This window comes from Elephantulus edwardii, unplaced genomic scaffold (assembly GCF_000299155.1).
Source record: "Elephantulus edwardii isolate Elephantulus edwardi_28Jun2011 unplaced genomic scaffold, EleEdw1.0 scaffold00006, whole genome shotgun sequence".
Taxonomy (NCBI): domain Eukaryota; kingdom Metazoa; phylum Chordata; class Mammalia; order Macroscelidea; family Macroscelididae; genus Elephantulus; species Elephantulus edwardii.
The window spans coordinates 30,832,077-30,848,891 of record NW_006399756.1 but is presented as its reverse complement, the minus strand read 5'-3'; the positions used below and the strand labels follow the sequence as shown (position 1 = coordinate 30,848,891).

At 42.2% G+C, this 16,815-nt stretch overlaps 1 protein-coding gene across 1 annotated transcript in view; it reads right to left on the bottom strand.

Moving 5' to 3' along the window:
• PKD2L1 (polycystic kidney disease 2-like 1) overlaps positions 1 to 16,330 on the bottom strand; it is a 47,069-nt gene extending 30,739 nt beyond the window's left edge. Inside the window, 2 exon segments of the mRNA XM_006880194.1 lie at positions 14,967 to 15,080; positions 16,096 to 16,330. Coding sequence (XP_006880256.1) covers positions 14,967 to 15,080; positions 16,096 to 16,330 — 349 coding nt within the window.
• Positions 16,331 to 16,815: the final 485 nt, after the last annotated feature.

Genomic DNA, 16,815 nt, shown 5'->3' with positions numbered 1-16,815 from the left:
GAGAGGAGGGGAGAGGAGAAAAGTAAAGTAAAAGCAGTTCTGGAAAATTGCATGACAATAGCTTTGATTGTCCCGGATCAATGCATCATCTCCACTATAGGGTATAATCACTCAACACTGCAGAAAAGTCTCAACTGGGCCTTTATATAGGGAAAGTACCTTTAAGTAACTAATATTTCACTTGACTTTTAAATCATTTACTCAGTAAGTAATGTCATTGCCATGCTGAAGGACATAGATTCCCTGAGACACTTTCTCAAAGTTTCCATGGATTTAAGGCCCAAAAGTGGAATTGTTTTCTTGGAGTTCCTAAAATCCGAAGAAGTCCTGGGCTTGTGTTAGAGAGCAGGAGGACAAAGGGGCTACTGTGAAAGAATGCACAGGGGTGTAAAGAGAACTGTGGGCAGAAGTAGCTAAGAAGAAAGGTGAATGCGCAAAGGCCTGGAGGGAGAGGAGAAGAAAACAGGTGCTGTGGGATGACACCATCCAGAAAAGAGAAACGTCCAGAATCGGGATTCTGATTCAGGGCTTCTCAGCCAGCTGGCAGCAGTTGTCAGTGTGAGTTCTCTTCCACGGGGTATCTCCAGTGGTCCCCTTTCACGGACTTGATTGACACTCTGAGAGAGTCTCCAGCACTGACTTTATCACAGTCAATTGGCTGGACATTTCATCTCCGGTAGCATTCCTGCTCATGCCAGACATCCTTCTAATGTGATCTAACAAAAGCTCTCTCTTGCGCTCTCTCTCTCTCTCTCTCTCGTGTGTTTGTGTGTGTGTGTGTGTGCCTAGGGGGAAGAAACCCCTCAAAATGATACACCTCAAACTATTTGCATTGGTTATTGGGTAGGGCTTTAATATTCCCTATAATGATGTGTGTGTGTGTGTGTGTGTATGTGCGCGCGCGCGCGCGCGTGTCTATTAGCTGAAGGAGCCCTGGTGGCACAGTGGGTAAATTGTTGGGCTCCTAACTGAAAGTCAGAGGTTCGACTCCATCAGCTGCTATTTTGGAAAAAGAGGGATGGTCTCTTTCTATAAAGATTTACAACCCCAGAAATCCAATGAAGGGTTGGTATGAGTTGGCACTGACCCAAAGGCAGTGAGTGGGTTTGTATTTGTTGGGCAGTGCTGGTGCAGTGGTAGAATCCTCTCCTTCTGTTCAGGAGATGTAGATTTTATCCCAGCGGATTCAGTTTCCATAATCTGACAGCACAGCCCTGTGTGTCGCTCTGATGGAACTTCTGGACTGAGATGGACTAATGAGAAAGGCCCGGTTATCTACTTCAGAAAACTCAACCACTGTAAACTCTCTGAGTCACAATGGTCCAGTCTCATGGGGTGTGGGCTTGGTGACTCATGGCAGCTAACAATAACTATAATGTATCAGTTAAAAATTTAATAAAAACAGTCCTAGTTTTGGGGAGAGAGAGGGTTTTTGGTAAATGGAATGCTGTTTTACTTTGCCTTATTTGAGAACAACTAAAGCAAGGCCCTGGCATACTCACTGCCTGAGGCTTTGGTAAACTAACACTGCTTTTCTTAAATCTCTGTTTTCTCAAGGCTGAAAGCCAAGGGTATTAAAACAAACAAGCCAGCAATACTTCATGTTCACAGGCAGTAACCATGAACTTCCTCAAATTTGAATAGTTGTCTGCCTCAGGGACCTATAAGGGTTCCCAAGTCTCTGAACACTTTGACCACCTCCCATTTCAACATTTCGCTCTGATCCCAGGCCACATCTCTGTAGCAAAACTCCTCATACTTTATGCCACTGTTATGTTATATGTCACCCCTGTTGCTCCTTGAAGCCAGAGGCTGTACCTCATGTATTCAAAACCCTTAGCACAAGTCTAGCGCTTGGCACATAGTACGCTTTCGAGAATGCTCACATGGATGAATGTGTGAACACCCAGAGTCTGGCCTGTAACTTGAACATTTTGCTAAGAGACATCCCAACATCTCATCTGCCTTTTGTTTCTACATTGTGAAATAATCTGTTGTAACTAGTTCAGATTCATTCTCTAAACCAGCAATTCCCAAACACTTTAGTTTCAGGCCTCCTTTGTATTCTTAAAAATCTCATCTCTAACAATTTAGACATGGTGTAGAGATGGACAATTGTTCCCATGTGACTTACTACCTCTGAAAATCTGCTGGAAAGTCAGATATGAATCTATCCTAACTTGATGGTACTTAACAACAACAATTTTTAAGTGTCTAGAAGCCATAAACTTGTGTTCTTTGCTCTTCTGAACTTAATCTACACATTGTTCTTAGTAGGGGGGAAAAATCCTTTCCCTAACTTTGGGAATGAATCTGACACTTAAACATAATTTAAGTCAATGTTATATTACTAGAAGAATCAAGGCCTTTGGATTGTGGTAGTGGTGAAGAGTACTGAATATATCATAAACTTCCAAAAGAACAAATGAAGTCTTGAAGGACTTGCAACCCGCGTGTTCCTCAGAGGCAAGAATGGTGAAACATCATCTCATTCACTTTAGGCAGATATGCAGGAGGAACCAGATCTTGGAGAGACTCGTTATGCTGGGAAAGACTCAGCAAGAGGAAGAGCCTCAACAAGATGTGTTGACACAGTGACTCCCACAATGGGCTTCAGTGTGATAGAGATCATGAGGATAGTGCAGGTTTGAGCAAAGTTCCGATCAGCTGTTCATAAGGTGACTGTGAGTAGTAGCCACCTTGATGACAGTTAACAAAAACAGCAACATATGACTAGGGACCCATAACTTAGCCTCATGCTGGAGGAAACTTAATGGCAGACTGACAGTCTGCATTTGATAAGAGGATGTGTCCAAGCCTAACAGTCTTATAACAATGATCCCAATCCTGGGACATGAAGGAATTCTGTTAAAACAAATCTAGGGGGAAGTATTTTGTTTAAATAGTTGTATACCAGATAGAGCTCAGGTGGTGGTGAGGGGGGGAAGGTGTTGTGTAGTCAATTCTGACTCCAAGCAGCCTCATGTATTTGTTATAAAGTAGTGCTTATTTTTCAATGCAGCGTAATACTCAATTGTGTGGATATACCACAGTTTCTCTATCTATTCATTTGTTGAGTTGATTCCAACTCTTTGCTATTGTGAACCAAACTGTGATAAACATGGGTGTGTATATAGCTGCTGAGTGAAATATCTCAGTTACAAAAGGACAAATAGTGCATAGTGCTATTGTTGTAAAACGGGACTGACATTGGGGTTGGGGGGGACTGAGAAAGATGGGATAAATTATGCATACTGCATTGAAACAGATGAGGGAGACAACTGTTTAAAAGGGATATGTGACTAGATATTATTGTCATGACAGGAGTCCAGAACAAAGGCTGCATAGTGGGGTAGACTTGGGGGGAGGGCTTGTATAACAATGAAAGAATTTTCCTTTTACTTTTCAAAGAGAAGAGCTAATTGAGGGGGGGAAGGGTGGGCAGGGAGAAAAGTGCAACAATGAATGAATGGACTAAAAGGGGGGGAAAAACGTAGTGCTGAACACCATTGAGTTTTCATGTGAAATAGTTTCTAGGCCTTTCTTTTGAGGCACCTCTGGGTAAGGTCATACTACTAGTCTTCAAAGAAGAAGCTGCAAATTTAACTGTTTATATGCCTCTTGAGGATTTCAAGGAGGTCCTGAATTTACATTTTTAGGGTGATTGTTCTAAAAAGCATAGTATCACCCCATGGCCATGCTTGATACCTAAAGGTCTCTCCTTGAGGGTCACGTCTTTCTGATCTTTGGCAAGCATTACCCTGGATCTTTCAAAAGGCCTCAGGCTCCCAGCAGATTTCTTAAACCTTGTATTATCATATTTCCCTAGTTTATACTTTCCTTCTGTCTCCCTTGAAGCCACAGGTGGATTTTAACCATCAGAGAGGTGAGCAGTGCAGCTCCCTACAAACTATGCCACCAGGACAGAATCTATTGATGTTGTTGTTGTTAAGTGTCATCAAGTCGAGTATAACTCACAGCGATCCTATGAACAACAGATCTGAACTCTGTCATATCCTGTGCCACCTCATTATTTCTGACACATTTGAGCCTATCGCCACAGTCACCATGCTGATCCATCTCATTGAGGGTCTTACCTCTCTCTCTTTCACTGATCTTTCCATTCACATCACCTTTCTAAGGAATAGCCTCTCCTAGCAACATGGGAGGCACTGGTAGTCTAGTTGGAAGAAGCTGTGCTATAATCCTAAAGGAAAGTAGCTTGAATCCACCAGCTGCTCCTTGGGAGAAAGAGGGACAATCTCCCATGCGATTAAACTTCTTCTGAAAACCTGCTGGAGGGTCACCTACGGGTTAGTTCTGACTCTACTGTACTCGACAACAGCAGCAACATGCCTAAAGCATGAGAAACAAAGCTTCACCATCTTTGCCTCAAAGGAACACTCTGGCTACACTTTTTCTAAGATACATGTTTGTTCTCTTGGCAGTCCATGAATATTCAGTACTGAAATTCACTCTAAAGGAAGCAGAGTGAACAGGAACAAGCCTTTCTCTGGGATAGTTGATTGATAAAGAACATCTACTGACATTAATTGATAGAGAAACATGAAACACCAAAGGCTAAGGGTCTCTGCCTTCTTCCTCGAAACAGTAATGACAAGATCCAGCCTTGTCCTGGCTCGGAGCCTCTCTCATACAGAGTGAATCCCAGGTGCACCTTTGAGATAACAATACCATCTCCTAAAACAAACAGCTATTCTTTCCACACAAAGACCTTCAATGTTTCTCCCATCAACAAAAGGCTACAGCCAGCCTGCCAAGGAGCCACAGAGCTGTTAGCCCTTCCATTAATACCATGATGGTGATAGTATATGTAGTGGTAGTGATGGTGGTGGTGATGGGGAGGTGGGAGGCAGGAAGATCATTCTCTAGTATTTTCTCTGCTGAGACCAATTGGGGCAGAACCAACTCCACCCATCAGGGATGGCTCTGAATGGACAGTCACTCCCAGTCAAAATAACAACAGTGTCCTAATTTGGGGAAGGAAAATGAAAACACCCATCTATTTCTTACAGAATTGCTGTCAGGATTAAATTGGAGAGTAGGTGTAAAATCTCTTTATTAGCTTTATCAGGCAGGCTACACATTTGATAGCAATGGCTGTAATTAGAAGACTGATGACTCATATACATTGCCTGCATGGGAAAGATAGCTTTTCTTTCACCAGGTGAGGACGCTCTAGAAGTCTAATGCTAAGGAGTTGTGCTGCTAACTCAAACGTTGTGCCTCCCTGGTGGTTTAGATCCACAAGCAGCTCAGAGGGAGAAAGAGGGGTAAAATTTTCCTGTGTCGTTTATCACCTTGGACATCAATGGAGAGTCATTTGTGACTCAGTTCTGCCTCTGTAACAATGAGTTTTTAACTAGATGAGACTACAAATAGCTGTGGGTCCCAAGAGCTCTTGGTTTGTAGAAGGCAGCACGATTTTGTTATCAGGTGCTGTGGCCTTGGCCCAGATTCATGATGACCTTGACTGACAGGAACCCATATACAAGGAGCTCAGACCCTTTTCAGATTTTGATCACCAGGCCTTTCTTCTTAATCAGACTTGTCCAGAAACTCTCCTGGCACCAATTCAGCATGATGACCGTGCACAGCCTTTTCTGACAAGTTGAGGCTAAGCACAAGGTGCTTAGGCCAATAACCGAACTGCCTGCAGCAAGAACGGAACTGTCTGCAGCAAGGAAGGCAGACTTCTACCCACTGCTCCTTGAAACAGTGCAGAAAGGAGAAGAAATCAGTGTGGCTGACCACTGTCATTTACTAGGGCCCATCCTAGGCCAAACTGCTGTTCTGGTAATGCCTAACTTTGTTGACTACTCTTTCCACTCCCAAGAAAACGAAATCTCCCACCTAGGATCAAATGCTCTGAGTTTCTCTCATTCACTATTCCATCTCTTAAAAATAGAGTTTTCTCACACAGCTTACACAAAAATAGATCCAGATAATACAAGAAATAGATAATATCCAGATAACATAAAAAATAGATCCAGATAATACAAGAAAATGTCCTTCTATACTAGTCATCAGAGATAAGAAAAATTAAGGCGAAACTCTGCCATTTTCTATCTATCTAGGAATAAAAATGAGAAATGAGACTATGCCATGAGGTGTGACAAAAATCAGTATAATCTTATAGCACTTGTTAAAGTCTGTATAATTATTTACATTGGTAAAATGTCTAAACATAACAAGTACTAAAGAAATATTACCATCTTTTGTCCTAGAAAGTCTTTACCTGGAAATGTCCAAGGAAATAAGTAAACACAAGTGAACAAGCATTAACCATAGATATACTTACTTATCTGCAATAAGCAAATAGAGAATAATGTGAGAAATGTTTTCATGTGTGTGATATTGGAGTCCGTAAAATGAAAATGTGAAAATCACTTAGAATTACAAGTAAATATTTATGCTCTAACTGCATGTGAAAATCTCTAATATGATGCAACAGGGTTAAATATGCATATGGATGGAGATTTTGAAAGAGTAGAAATGTCTTTGGTGGCATAACAAGTCTTGGAATTATATGTCAACAAGTTTGTTTACATTTTGATAGTATCTTTTATATAAAGCAATTAAAAGAAAAAACCAATCATCTGGTTTAATTCTCTCAAGATCCTTTTATTAAGATTGTTGTTGAGTACCATCAAGTCAGAACCAACCCACAGCTGTGACACCCACAGCAGGTGTTCAGAAGCAGTTAAGGGCACGGGAGGAGATTGCTCCTCCTTCTTCAACAGAGCAGTTGGTAGATTCAAACTATGTTCATTCGGGATTGCAACGCTGGTTCTTATCACTAGGCCATCAGAGGGCAAAGTTGTTCTTACCAAAATATTGATGGATATGAGCAAGTGACCATGTATTTGCACGTAGAGTGAATCCAGTAATAAAGAGCCTCAGCGTTTGAGTCAAGCAAAAAAAAAAAAAAAACCGGCTGGATACCACTCCTGCCTGTTTGTATATTCTTGGGTGAGTGATTTCACATGTTGTTTGTTGTTTGTTGCTATTGGGTGGGGACTGACTGACTGCTGACCAACCCACTCCAGTGGGTTTTCAGAGGCTGTAAATCACATTGGAAGAGATTGTCTATCTTTCGCTCTCGGAGCAGATGGTGATTTTGCACTTTCTGCCCCTGGGTTGGCAGCGCAATCCCTTACCACTAAGCCCCCTGAGCTCCCTGTTGAAAAGTACTCAGCAAAATTATGAATAATAATAATGAGGACGATGATGGTGATGATGGTGGTGACCATGTACACGATACCTTAAACATCGAATGTCAGAAAGGAAGATTCTAATGCTGTTCTAATGATGTGTTGTGGGTCATCTATCGGATTCTGACTCAGTGACCCCATGTGATAGGACAGAGCTGCCTCACAGGGTTTTCTTAGCTATAATCTCCATGACCAGGTCTTTTCTCCCAGGGAGTTGCTGGGTGGGTTTGAACCATCACCTTTTTGTGGAGCAGCTGGTACTTAACTGTTGCACCACCAGAACTTCTTACACAACCCTATATGTGTTGTCATCTCCAAACCTTGAAAGATATTTTCTACAACCAGTACAGAGTCATTTCACTGGATAATATGAAGATAATTGCTACTGGTGAAAGTATTAAGTACCTTATGCATATTATCTCCTTCTTATGGCTGAAATTGTGTCTCCTTCAAATATATAACTACTTGGCTGGGCCATGATTCTCGATATTATGTTTTTATCTTAAATCTTAATCTCTATGATGTTAATGAGGTAGGATTCCAGGTAGCCATAGAACGATGCCGTTATCCCCATGATACAATCTGATTTTATCAGTCTCTTAGGTATAAATAGATTAAGGTGAGGAGCAATATCCTTAAGCAGATCACAACTTGATCTGGTCTGAGTGAAGTTTCCCTGGGTGTGGTCTGCAGCATCTTTCATTTTACAAAAGAAAAGATGAGAGAAGGGGGCAGAGCTAGGAGGACCCTACTACTACCAGGAAGGAAGAGTTGGGAGCTGAGTTTGTTCTCTGGGTACACACGGTTGTTGCACTAGGAACTTCTTGGGACCATAAAACACACAGAGAGAGCCTTCCCTGAGAGCCTTGGATTCAGTCTTCTAGCCTCCTAACCTATAAAATGAATTTGTGAAAGCCACCCACAGTACGTTCTAGTTATGGTACGGTACGGTAGTTCTGTTATGGTAGTACTGGAGAACTAAGACACTTCATAAGAGAGTTTTGTTATCCTTGCTTTACAATTAAGGATATACCCAAGACTACAATGACAGTAGCTAGACGAGCCGGGATTATAATCCAGTTTTATTAACCCTGGTACTCTTATCTTTGCTCCAGTATGGAATAGCCTAGTCACAAGAACTAATAGGTGAGAAAGCTAACTGCCAAGTTCATGTGCAAATACATCTCACTCCAGCTAGTTGAGGATAGCATCCTGAAAGAACAAAAGAATGGTCACACTGTTTTGTGCTATACTTTAGAGCCAGGATTACGCTTGGACAGCAGAACATAGGATACTCACTAGCAAAATCAAGCAGGGTGGAGGGCCAGAGAAAGAGAGGAAGACTCTCAATGAGACAGATTGACTTGGTGACTAATTGTAAGCTTGAGCATAACAAGGCTCATGAGGATGATGAGCAGAAGGAGGAAGGCAAAGTTCAGGTCTGTACATAGGGCTGCTATTGTCATAGTCAACTTGATGGCACCTAGAAGAGTGGGCATCCCAGAACACTTAAGTGTGCTCATATGGAAACTTGACCTAGCAAAAACACTGTCATTCAAACAGAGCTAGCGACCACTGCGTGGTTTAAAATCAAGAAAGGTGTGCATCAGGGCTGTTTCCTTTCTCTACACCTATTGCGTTTGTATGCTGAGCAAATCACTTGAGAAACAGGACTCTACGAAGAAGAATGTGGCATCAGGGTCAGAGGAAGATTCATCATAACCTGCACTTCCCCAAATGCTCTACTGGAGAAGGATGGGCAGTCTCTCCCTGTGTCAGTCGGATCCAACTTGACAGCACAAAACAAGAAAAAAAACCCACCAAAATGCCACACCCCAACCTGTACTATGCAGATGACACAACATGGCTTGCTGAAAAGTAGAGAGGACTTAAGCAGATCAAAGACTAGAACCTTCAATATGGATTGCATCTCAACATCAAGAAAACAAAAATCTTCATCACTGGGCCAATATACAACATCATGAGAGAGGGAGAAAAGATTGAAATTGTCAGTTATTTTATCTTACTTGGAACCAACATCCTTGGTAATAGCAGTTATTTTGCATTGGGCAAGTCTGTTGCCAGGGACCTCTCCAAATTACTGAGGAGCAACAATGTCAGTTTGAAGACTAAGGTGTGCCTGATCCAGGCCATGGTCTTTTCAATAAGGATGACAGTAGGAGAATTAATGCCTTTGAGTTGTGGTGTTGGAAAAAAGTGCTGAATATCCCATTGACCATTAAGAGAACAAATAGCTATGTCTTGGAGAGTGTTCAGCCTGAGTGATTTTTAGAGGCAAAGATGACAAAGTTTCATCTCACATATTTTGGGCTTGTTGTTAGGAGGGGCAGTTCTTTGGAAAGAGACAACATGGTTGGAAAGATGGAGGGTCAGCAAAAGAGAGGAAGACCCTCAATGAGCTGTATTGACATAGCTACTGCGGCAACTGCCTCAAGTAGGTTAGAGGTGATGAGGATGGCACAGGATAGGACAGGATTCAGATCTGTTGTTGATAGGGTTGCTATGAATTGCACCCAACTAAATGGCACCTAACAACAACAGCTCATTACTATGCAATAATTGTTGTTATCCACCACTCCACCTCAACCCCAGCCTCTTTAGATACTTTCTTCCTAATCTGTTCCTCTAATTAAATTTTGGTATTACATAGTCTACATCTGTTCATGTACTGTGGCCCTTCAGAAAGCCACAGATCAATATAAGATCTAAGAATTTTTTTGTCCTCTGAGAACTAGTTTTCACTACTACAGGATAATTATCACTGAGAATTGATAGTCTAGTTATAAATGGTGAGAACTTGGAGGCTAATATGGAGCAGAGCACCAAAGCACCTGGCTACACCTCAAAAGCTGTGTTCAAACCCTTAACCCTTTGGTTAGCAACCAGATTCATAACAACTGCACCACCAGTGCTTTTTTTACGATGATTCTATGTTGTTACTGTTGTTAGGGATCAGTGAGTCTAGCACACCTCGTAGCCAACCCACGAACAATGGACCTGAGTCCTGTGCCATCCTCATTATCTCTGATACACTTGATCCCATTGCTGCAGTCACCATGTCAATCCATCTCATTGGTGTCTTCCTCTCTTTTTTTGACCCTCCACCTTTCCAAGCATGATATCTCTTTCCATGGGACAGTCTTTCCTAGAAATATGTCCAAAGTATCAGAAATGAAGCTTCACCATCCCGGCTTCCAAGAAGCATTCTTGTTGCACCTTTTCTAAAACATATCTGTTCATACTGTTGGCAGTCCATGGAATATTCAACACTCTTCTCCAATACCACAACTCAAAGGCATCATTTCTTCTTCTGTAATCCTTATTCACTGCCCAACTCTCAGATGCTTAGCAAGTAATTTAAAAGACAGTGGTCTGAATCACGCACATCTAAGTCTTCAAACTGACATCATTGCTCTTCATTACTGTAGAGAGGTCCCTGACAGCAGACTTGCCCAAAGCAATGCATCTCCTGCTGTTCTCTAACTGCTGATACTAAAGGTGTTGATTGTGGATACAGGTGAGATGAAAGCATTGACAGTTTCAATCCTTTCTCCATCCATCATGATGTTGCCTATTGATCCAGTGGTGAGGATTTTTGTTTTATTTTTTCCCCAGTTGGCTTTTTTTAAAAAAAAAATTATATTGGTTTGCATATAAAATTAATATACATTGTGTTTCACACATTCCTTCAGTCACATTGTGTTTCATACGACTATTCCCATACATTGTATTTTAGAAAATGAATCACTATTGATCTATGCCCACTATTACTTCATCAAGTCCCCACTGGATCTTCCTAATTCCTTTACCTCCTCCTTCTGCCCACCAAACTCTGTTTTGATCTTCTGCAGCAAGTATGCCAGGTCCTGCTTACTGTCAGCAAGTGATGCCATCTATCTAACACTGGTTGTTGATGAGTCTTCCTCTGATCCTCACGCCACATTCTTCCTCATAGAGACCAATTTCATGAGTTATTTGTTCAACATACACATTGACTAGGCATGCAGAAAGGATGCAACCCTGACTCACACCATTCCTGATTTTAATCCATGCAGTATTCTTTATTCCATTCAGACAACGGCTTTTTGGTCTAGGTATAGAGTTCATATGAGCACAATTAATTGTTCTGAGATTCCATTCTTCTACATGTTAGCCATAGTTTGTTGTGATCCACACAGTTGTTAGGTGCCATTAAATCAACCACAATTCACAGCAACTCTGTGTAGAACAGATCAAAATCTTGTTTCATCTTGTGTCATCTTCATAATCTCAATTGTGCTTAAGCCCATTGAGGTGGTCACTTGTCAATTCATTTTACTGCAGGTCTTCCACTGACTTACACCTTTCCAACTAAGATGTCTTTTCCCAAGGACTGATCCCTCCTGAAACATGCCCAAGGTGTGTGAGATGAGGTCTCATAAATTTGTTTCTCAGGTGCCTGCACCCCTTCCAAGACAGCGTATCATCAGAGATTTTGCCCCCTTTACCCTCTGTGAGATAAAGAGGGGAAATCTTCCGTGCAATTTGCTGCCTCTGAAAACCCACTGTAAGGGCAACTATTATTCTGTTCTAATCCGATAGCACATAAAAATAATGTAACATCCTCTGGTGGCCCTAGTGGTAAGAAGCTGTGCTGCAATCCCACAAGTAGAGCAGTTGGAATCCACCACAGAAAGATGGAAGAAAGATGAGTAATGTCCTCCTGTGCGATTTACTGCTTCTGAAAACTCCCTAGAGGGTCAACTATGGGCTGATTGTAACTCAAGGGCACACTGCAACAACCCCCCACTCCCCATTACAGACACAATGGAGAAAATAGCAACAATGTAATACTCAGATTGCTCATGAAGTATTTGAAAAACAGGCAACCAGAAGTGTGTACACTCTGAAATAATTCTTACTGCCTGCCAAACACTGAATGAATGACTTAATGCATATTATTACCTCATGCAATGCTCACACAATCTCACTGCATTTGATAGAAACAGAGGAGGAAGAGAGAACTCAGAGACATTAAGAAACTTTTTCGTGGTCTATCAACGTGGTACATGATAAAACTTGATGTTCCACCAAGTCTGTGGAAATTCAAGCCCGTAATATCAGTCTGCATAATACCATCTTGGAACCCATACAGTCATGCCTGGTTCAGAGAGAAAATGAAAGTCATTTAAACTGGAGAACACATAACCAAGCAGAAAAGAATAGCTATGTTAAGACAAGGGAGCTATGGTGGCTGCTTCTTCTTGTTAGGTGCTTTCGAGTCAAGTATGATTCATAGAGACCTTATGAATAGCTGACCTGGACCTTGCCCTATCCTGTGCCGTCCTCATCATCTCTGACACACTAGAATAGATGTTGGGTCTTTATATCTTTATATGTAACTTTATATACATCTTTATATATATCTTTATCTTTATATATAATATATATAACATGTAACTAGGCAAGTTATTCCATGGAAAGGGACATCATGCTTGGAAAGATGGAGGATTGTTGAAGGAGAGGATGACCCCCAAAGAGATGGATTGACATAATGACTTCAGCAATGGGCTCTAGTGTGTCTGTGGGTTAGTAGTAAGGAATTGCACTGACGAAAGATACACAGTTAGAATTAATCATCTGCCCCATGGGGAAAAAAGAGGGGCAGTCTCCTCCCATGTGGTTTACTGTCTCTGAAAATCTACTGGAGGATGAGCTATGGAACAGTTCTGACTCAAGAGTACACCACAACAACATACTAAAACAATTAAAGAATTGTTGCAGAGAATAACAAGGAAGTAGATGGCTTACTAGAAGAAACAAAGTTCTATAAAAGAAGAGGGTGAGTCCCTTGAAGGACCAGGACCAAGTATCTGTCATTTTTCAATCCCTCAGTCTGATGTTTGAAACCTAGGAAGAGTTCCACAGGTGTTTGTTGACTGAGGAAGGAAGTAAAGTTTCCCAACAGTGAAATGGGTTGACCTGTGAAACAGTGAAAGCCTAGTCAATGCTCCCCACTGTGAGGCTGGCTGGCGACCTGGCAGTGCCCAGCAGGAGAACTTGGATGAGGGATGGCTGCCCCTTCTGTATCCTTGTATGAGATGACCTTGAAAGCCCCTGGCTGCTCAGTGATTCTATAATTATTGGGCTGTGTCTGTGACTCAGATGTTGGCAAATCACAAACTGTCTGCCATTCATCAGTGCATTGAGATTTCACAAGGCAGGGAATGTGAGTAAATGGGCTCTGGGTCTTTCAGAAGCCAAGCTTCAAGTCCTTCCAACCCCATCAAGAGGAGTCAAAGATGACTCACTGTAACTCCAGGGAGTTATAAACCTCCCTATCCTGTCCCAAAACCTAATCTGGAAATAGGGACATTTTATTCTTTAGAAAGAAAGATTCTTTGCCTGTGAGCTTTGGCTGTTGTCAATGGGGTCTGAAAAAAGGAAAGGGACACTCCTTCCTAGCAGATGGTTAAAAACCAAAACAACACCAACCATTATGTCAACAAATGTATTCCTGACAGTCATTTGCTATGGGTCCTCTGAAAAACCTGAGTCTCTCTATCTACTGTCGTTCCCCATACCCCGTTTCCTTTGGTTCTGTGCTGAGTGACCTGTGGCTAATGCGTGGAACTGTTCCCTATCTCTAGCACAGAATAAGACCCAAAAGAGTACAGCATATATTTTCTGCTCAGCCTTCCCAGAAGGCAAAAATGAGTAGCTCAAAAGGATGATGAATTTTACTGTCAACACTTAGGCTATCAGATCTTCAGATTCGACTTTCAAAAGGTTCATGCAGCCTGAAAGGAACAGAACCTTTTAAAGCAAAGCCACCCAGTAACACTAGGTAACTTTAGTTGTAGGTAGGGTCCAATCTACAGCTTTAATTAACACCCACATAAGCACCAACTCTATTAAACTAGCCAAACTGTGCTAGTCTGACAAAGTTTTAAATAAATCATTAACTGACTAAAAAGTAGCACTCCTTTGTCTATAGATCTCACAGAATCTGTCTAGTATAACCATGTTATTATTTTTGTGTTGGCCCTGAGCTTTTGTGTTTTACTCTTCTTTCATCTGTTTTCCTTAATTTAAAGAGCAAACCTCCCCAGGTTGTGTCCGTAGTAGAGCTTCCAGATTAGAGCAAGCTGCTTCAGGTGCTTTTTGTTTCATGCTCTCTCAGATGAATCCCACATGGTTCTTAACTGCATTGCTCACCATCCCATCACTTGCAATTCTAACCCTTTCATCAAGGATCTGAATTCTAAGATTTCTTGAGCCTTTATCTTTATATTTTGAAAGAAATATACAACAGAAATATAGTAAATTTGTGAAAGCCACCTGATTTTATACCCCCCCCTTCCTTCAAAAAGAAAGTAATGGTCTCGATATACTGTGGATTAAAGTTTCCACCTACCAGAAGAAAACAATGACCGCTGATAAAGGTCAGCAGCTTTGCTTGAAAAAACATCTCCATGTGCAATCTTGACACAATAAACTTTCATTAGCAGCTTTTTGACAATCTGCCGCCTTCTACCGAACTCGGTGGTAAGTTCTTTTTACAATATCTTACATTGAAAACTACTAACCGGATTTGAATATTGATTGAAAGTTACTGAGACACAGCTTGCTTACACAGATGGATCCAGTCCACAGAGATGTTGCCAGTGGAAATGTGTACACAAATGTTGCTTTGCACAGACAGATGCGTGTAGGACAGATATTACTCACATAGACAGATGTCCACCAGGAACACGATATATACCAAAAGCTCTCTCAAAGTGGTCTTCACGTAAAGCTCCCGGTTCTCAGCTGTATTCTCCGTCAGGTTTGTTCCCCAAAGCCCTAAGGAACATTGGAGAGATGCCCAGGGCCCCCAATAGCACTGTGTCTCCAAGTTCTCGGCACCTATCTGTCTCTGAAGTCTGCCTCTATTTTGACCCCAGTGATTTCCACTACTTTATCTCTTGCCTGAATTTGGCAACTCTGGTAAGGTCTATAAGGGGGACTAATAAGAGAGATGAGAGCCTGGTTGCAGTCAAAATTTTTTTATCTGATCAGCATAAATAACCACAACAACTGATAACCACAGTATGGTGTGTTTTGTTGTTTGGGCTTTTTTTTTTTTTATAAATTTTTTATTTTATACTGGTTTACAGTGTGGTGTTTTGTGACCATTGAAAATTCAACTTCTTTTTCTGGTCCTAGAGATAATTTTCATAAAACCTAGCATTGAAATCTCAAAATAGATGATGTAACCAGTCCCAATGAAGGAAAGGGACTTCACTTAGAATTAAAGTTCTATCCTTGACTGTTTGTTTCTTGTCTATTTCATTATTGGCTTGTTTTTTTGTGGACTATGACCTCCTTAAAAAAGTATCTCCTTGGAAAGAGTGAGACATTTCACTCACACAAGCCTATCATAAATTTCAAAGTGTCCAGTTGTACAAAGGGTTTCTATGAGTCGGAGGTGAATGGACAGCACATAACAACAACTATACCTATGTCTTCCCTCCTCCAACATACTTCCTGAGAAAAACGTCATAGGCAGAGGAATGGTGGAAGGCACGGAAAGAAGGCCCTGCTCTAGGTAGAGCAGCCCAGAGCATCACCACACCCATGTCTCCCCTCACATTAGCTCCACATACCTCTTTGAGCCCCAAGTGATGGTCTCTTTCTGCTAAGAGACTAGTGGATTGTGTTCAAGGACACACAACTCTAGTACAGACAAGTCACAAACCCAAAAGTATTCCACAGAGATTTCACTCATCTTCAGGTTACCCCTAAATGTTTTTGCTAACCCCTTCTTCTGACTTCAGTGTCCCAGGATAACCTTTCCCCACCGCCCTCAACCAGGTACCTCTGATGCCTTGGCAGATATGGAGGCAGCAGCTGGACACCCGGGTTTTGTGTGCCTTCTCCTGTGGTCCATCTTCAGGTTGTTTGGGCTGGGGCTGGGGGGACACTGCTTTGGAGATGGTGCAGATCTTCAATGTCCCATGCGGGGAAGGGGGACCGCTGTAGGCAGGGTTGTCCCAGGCTTCCCTCTCCAGTTTTTGGAGCTTCTGCCTCTCAGGACCTTCCATTGCATTCATGAGGAATGAGGTGCAGGACCTGGCAGGCCAGGCACCAGCTAGTACCTGGAGAAAGAGAGAGAGCACAGTCCAGCTAAGACAACAGAGGCTTCTGAGAGCAGCTGTTCTCACACAGCCTGTCCCCTGTCCTTTTGTGGGGGAAACTGTTCCTGATGCAGGAGGAGAGGCAGTGCAGGAGGAGGGGTGGAGCTGACTATCTTGTCAGGGGCTCTCTCTCCTCTCTTGCTGCAAGTGTCAGGGTAAAAGATGAGAGGGCCTGGGAGGGAACTGGGAAGCAGGAGTTCAAAGAGCAGAGGGAGGAGGTGTGTGAGGATGTTCAGACTGAGGTTGGAAGGAGGGGTGAGGGAAAGCCATAAATGTGCATTGTGGAGGGCAGGCCCAGAGGTCAGACAGAACAGGTGACGACAGAGCGACAAACAGGAGAAGATGAAGAGGAGGGTGGGGATGCCATTGTGAGTTCGGGATCATTTCCACTAAAAGCTCCT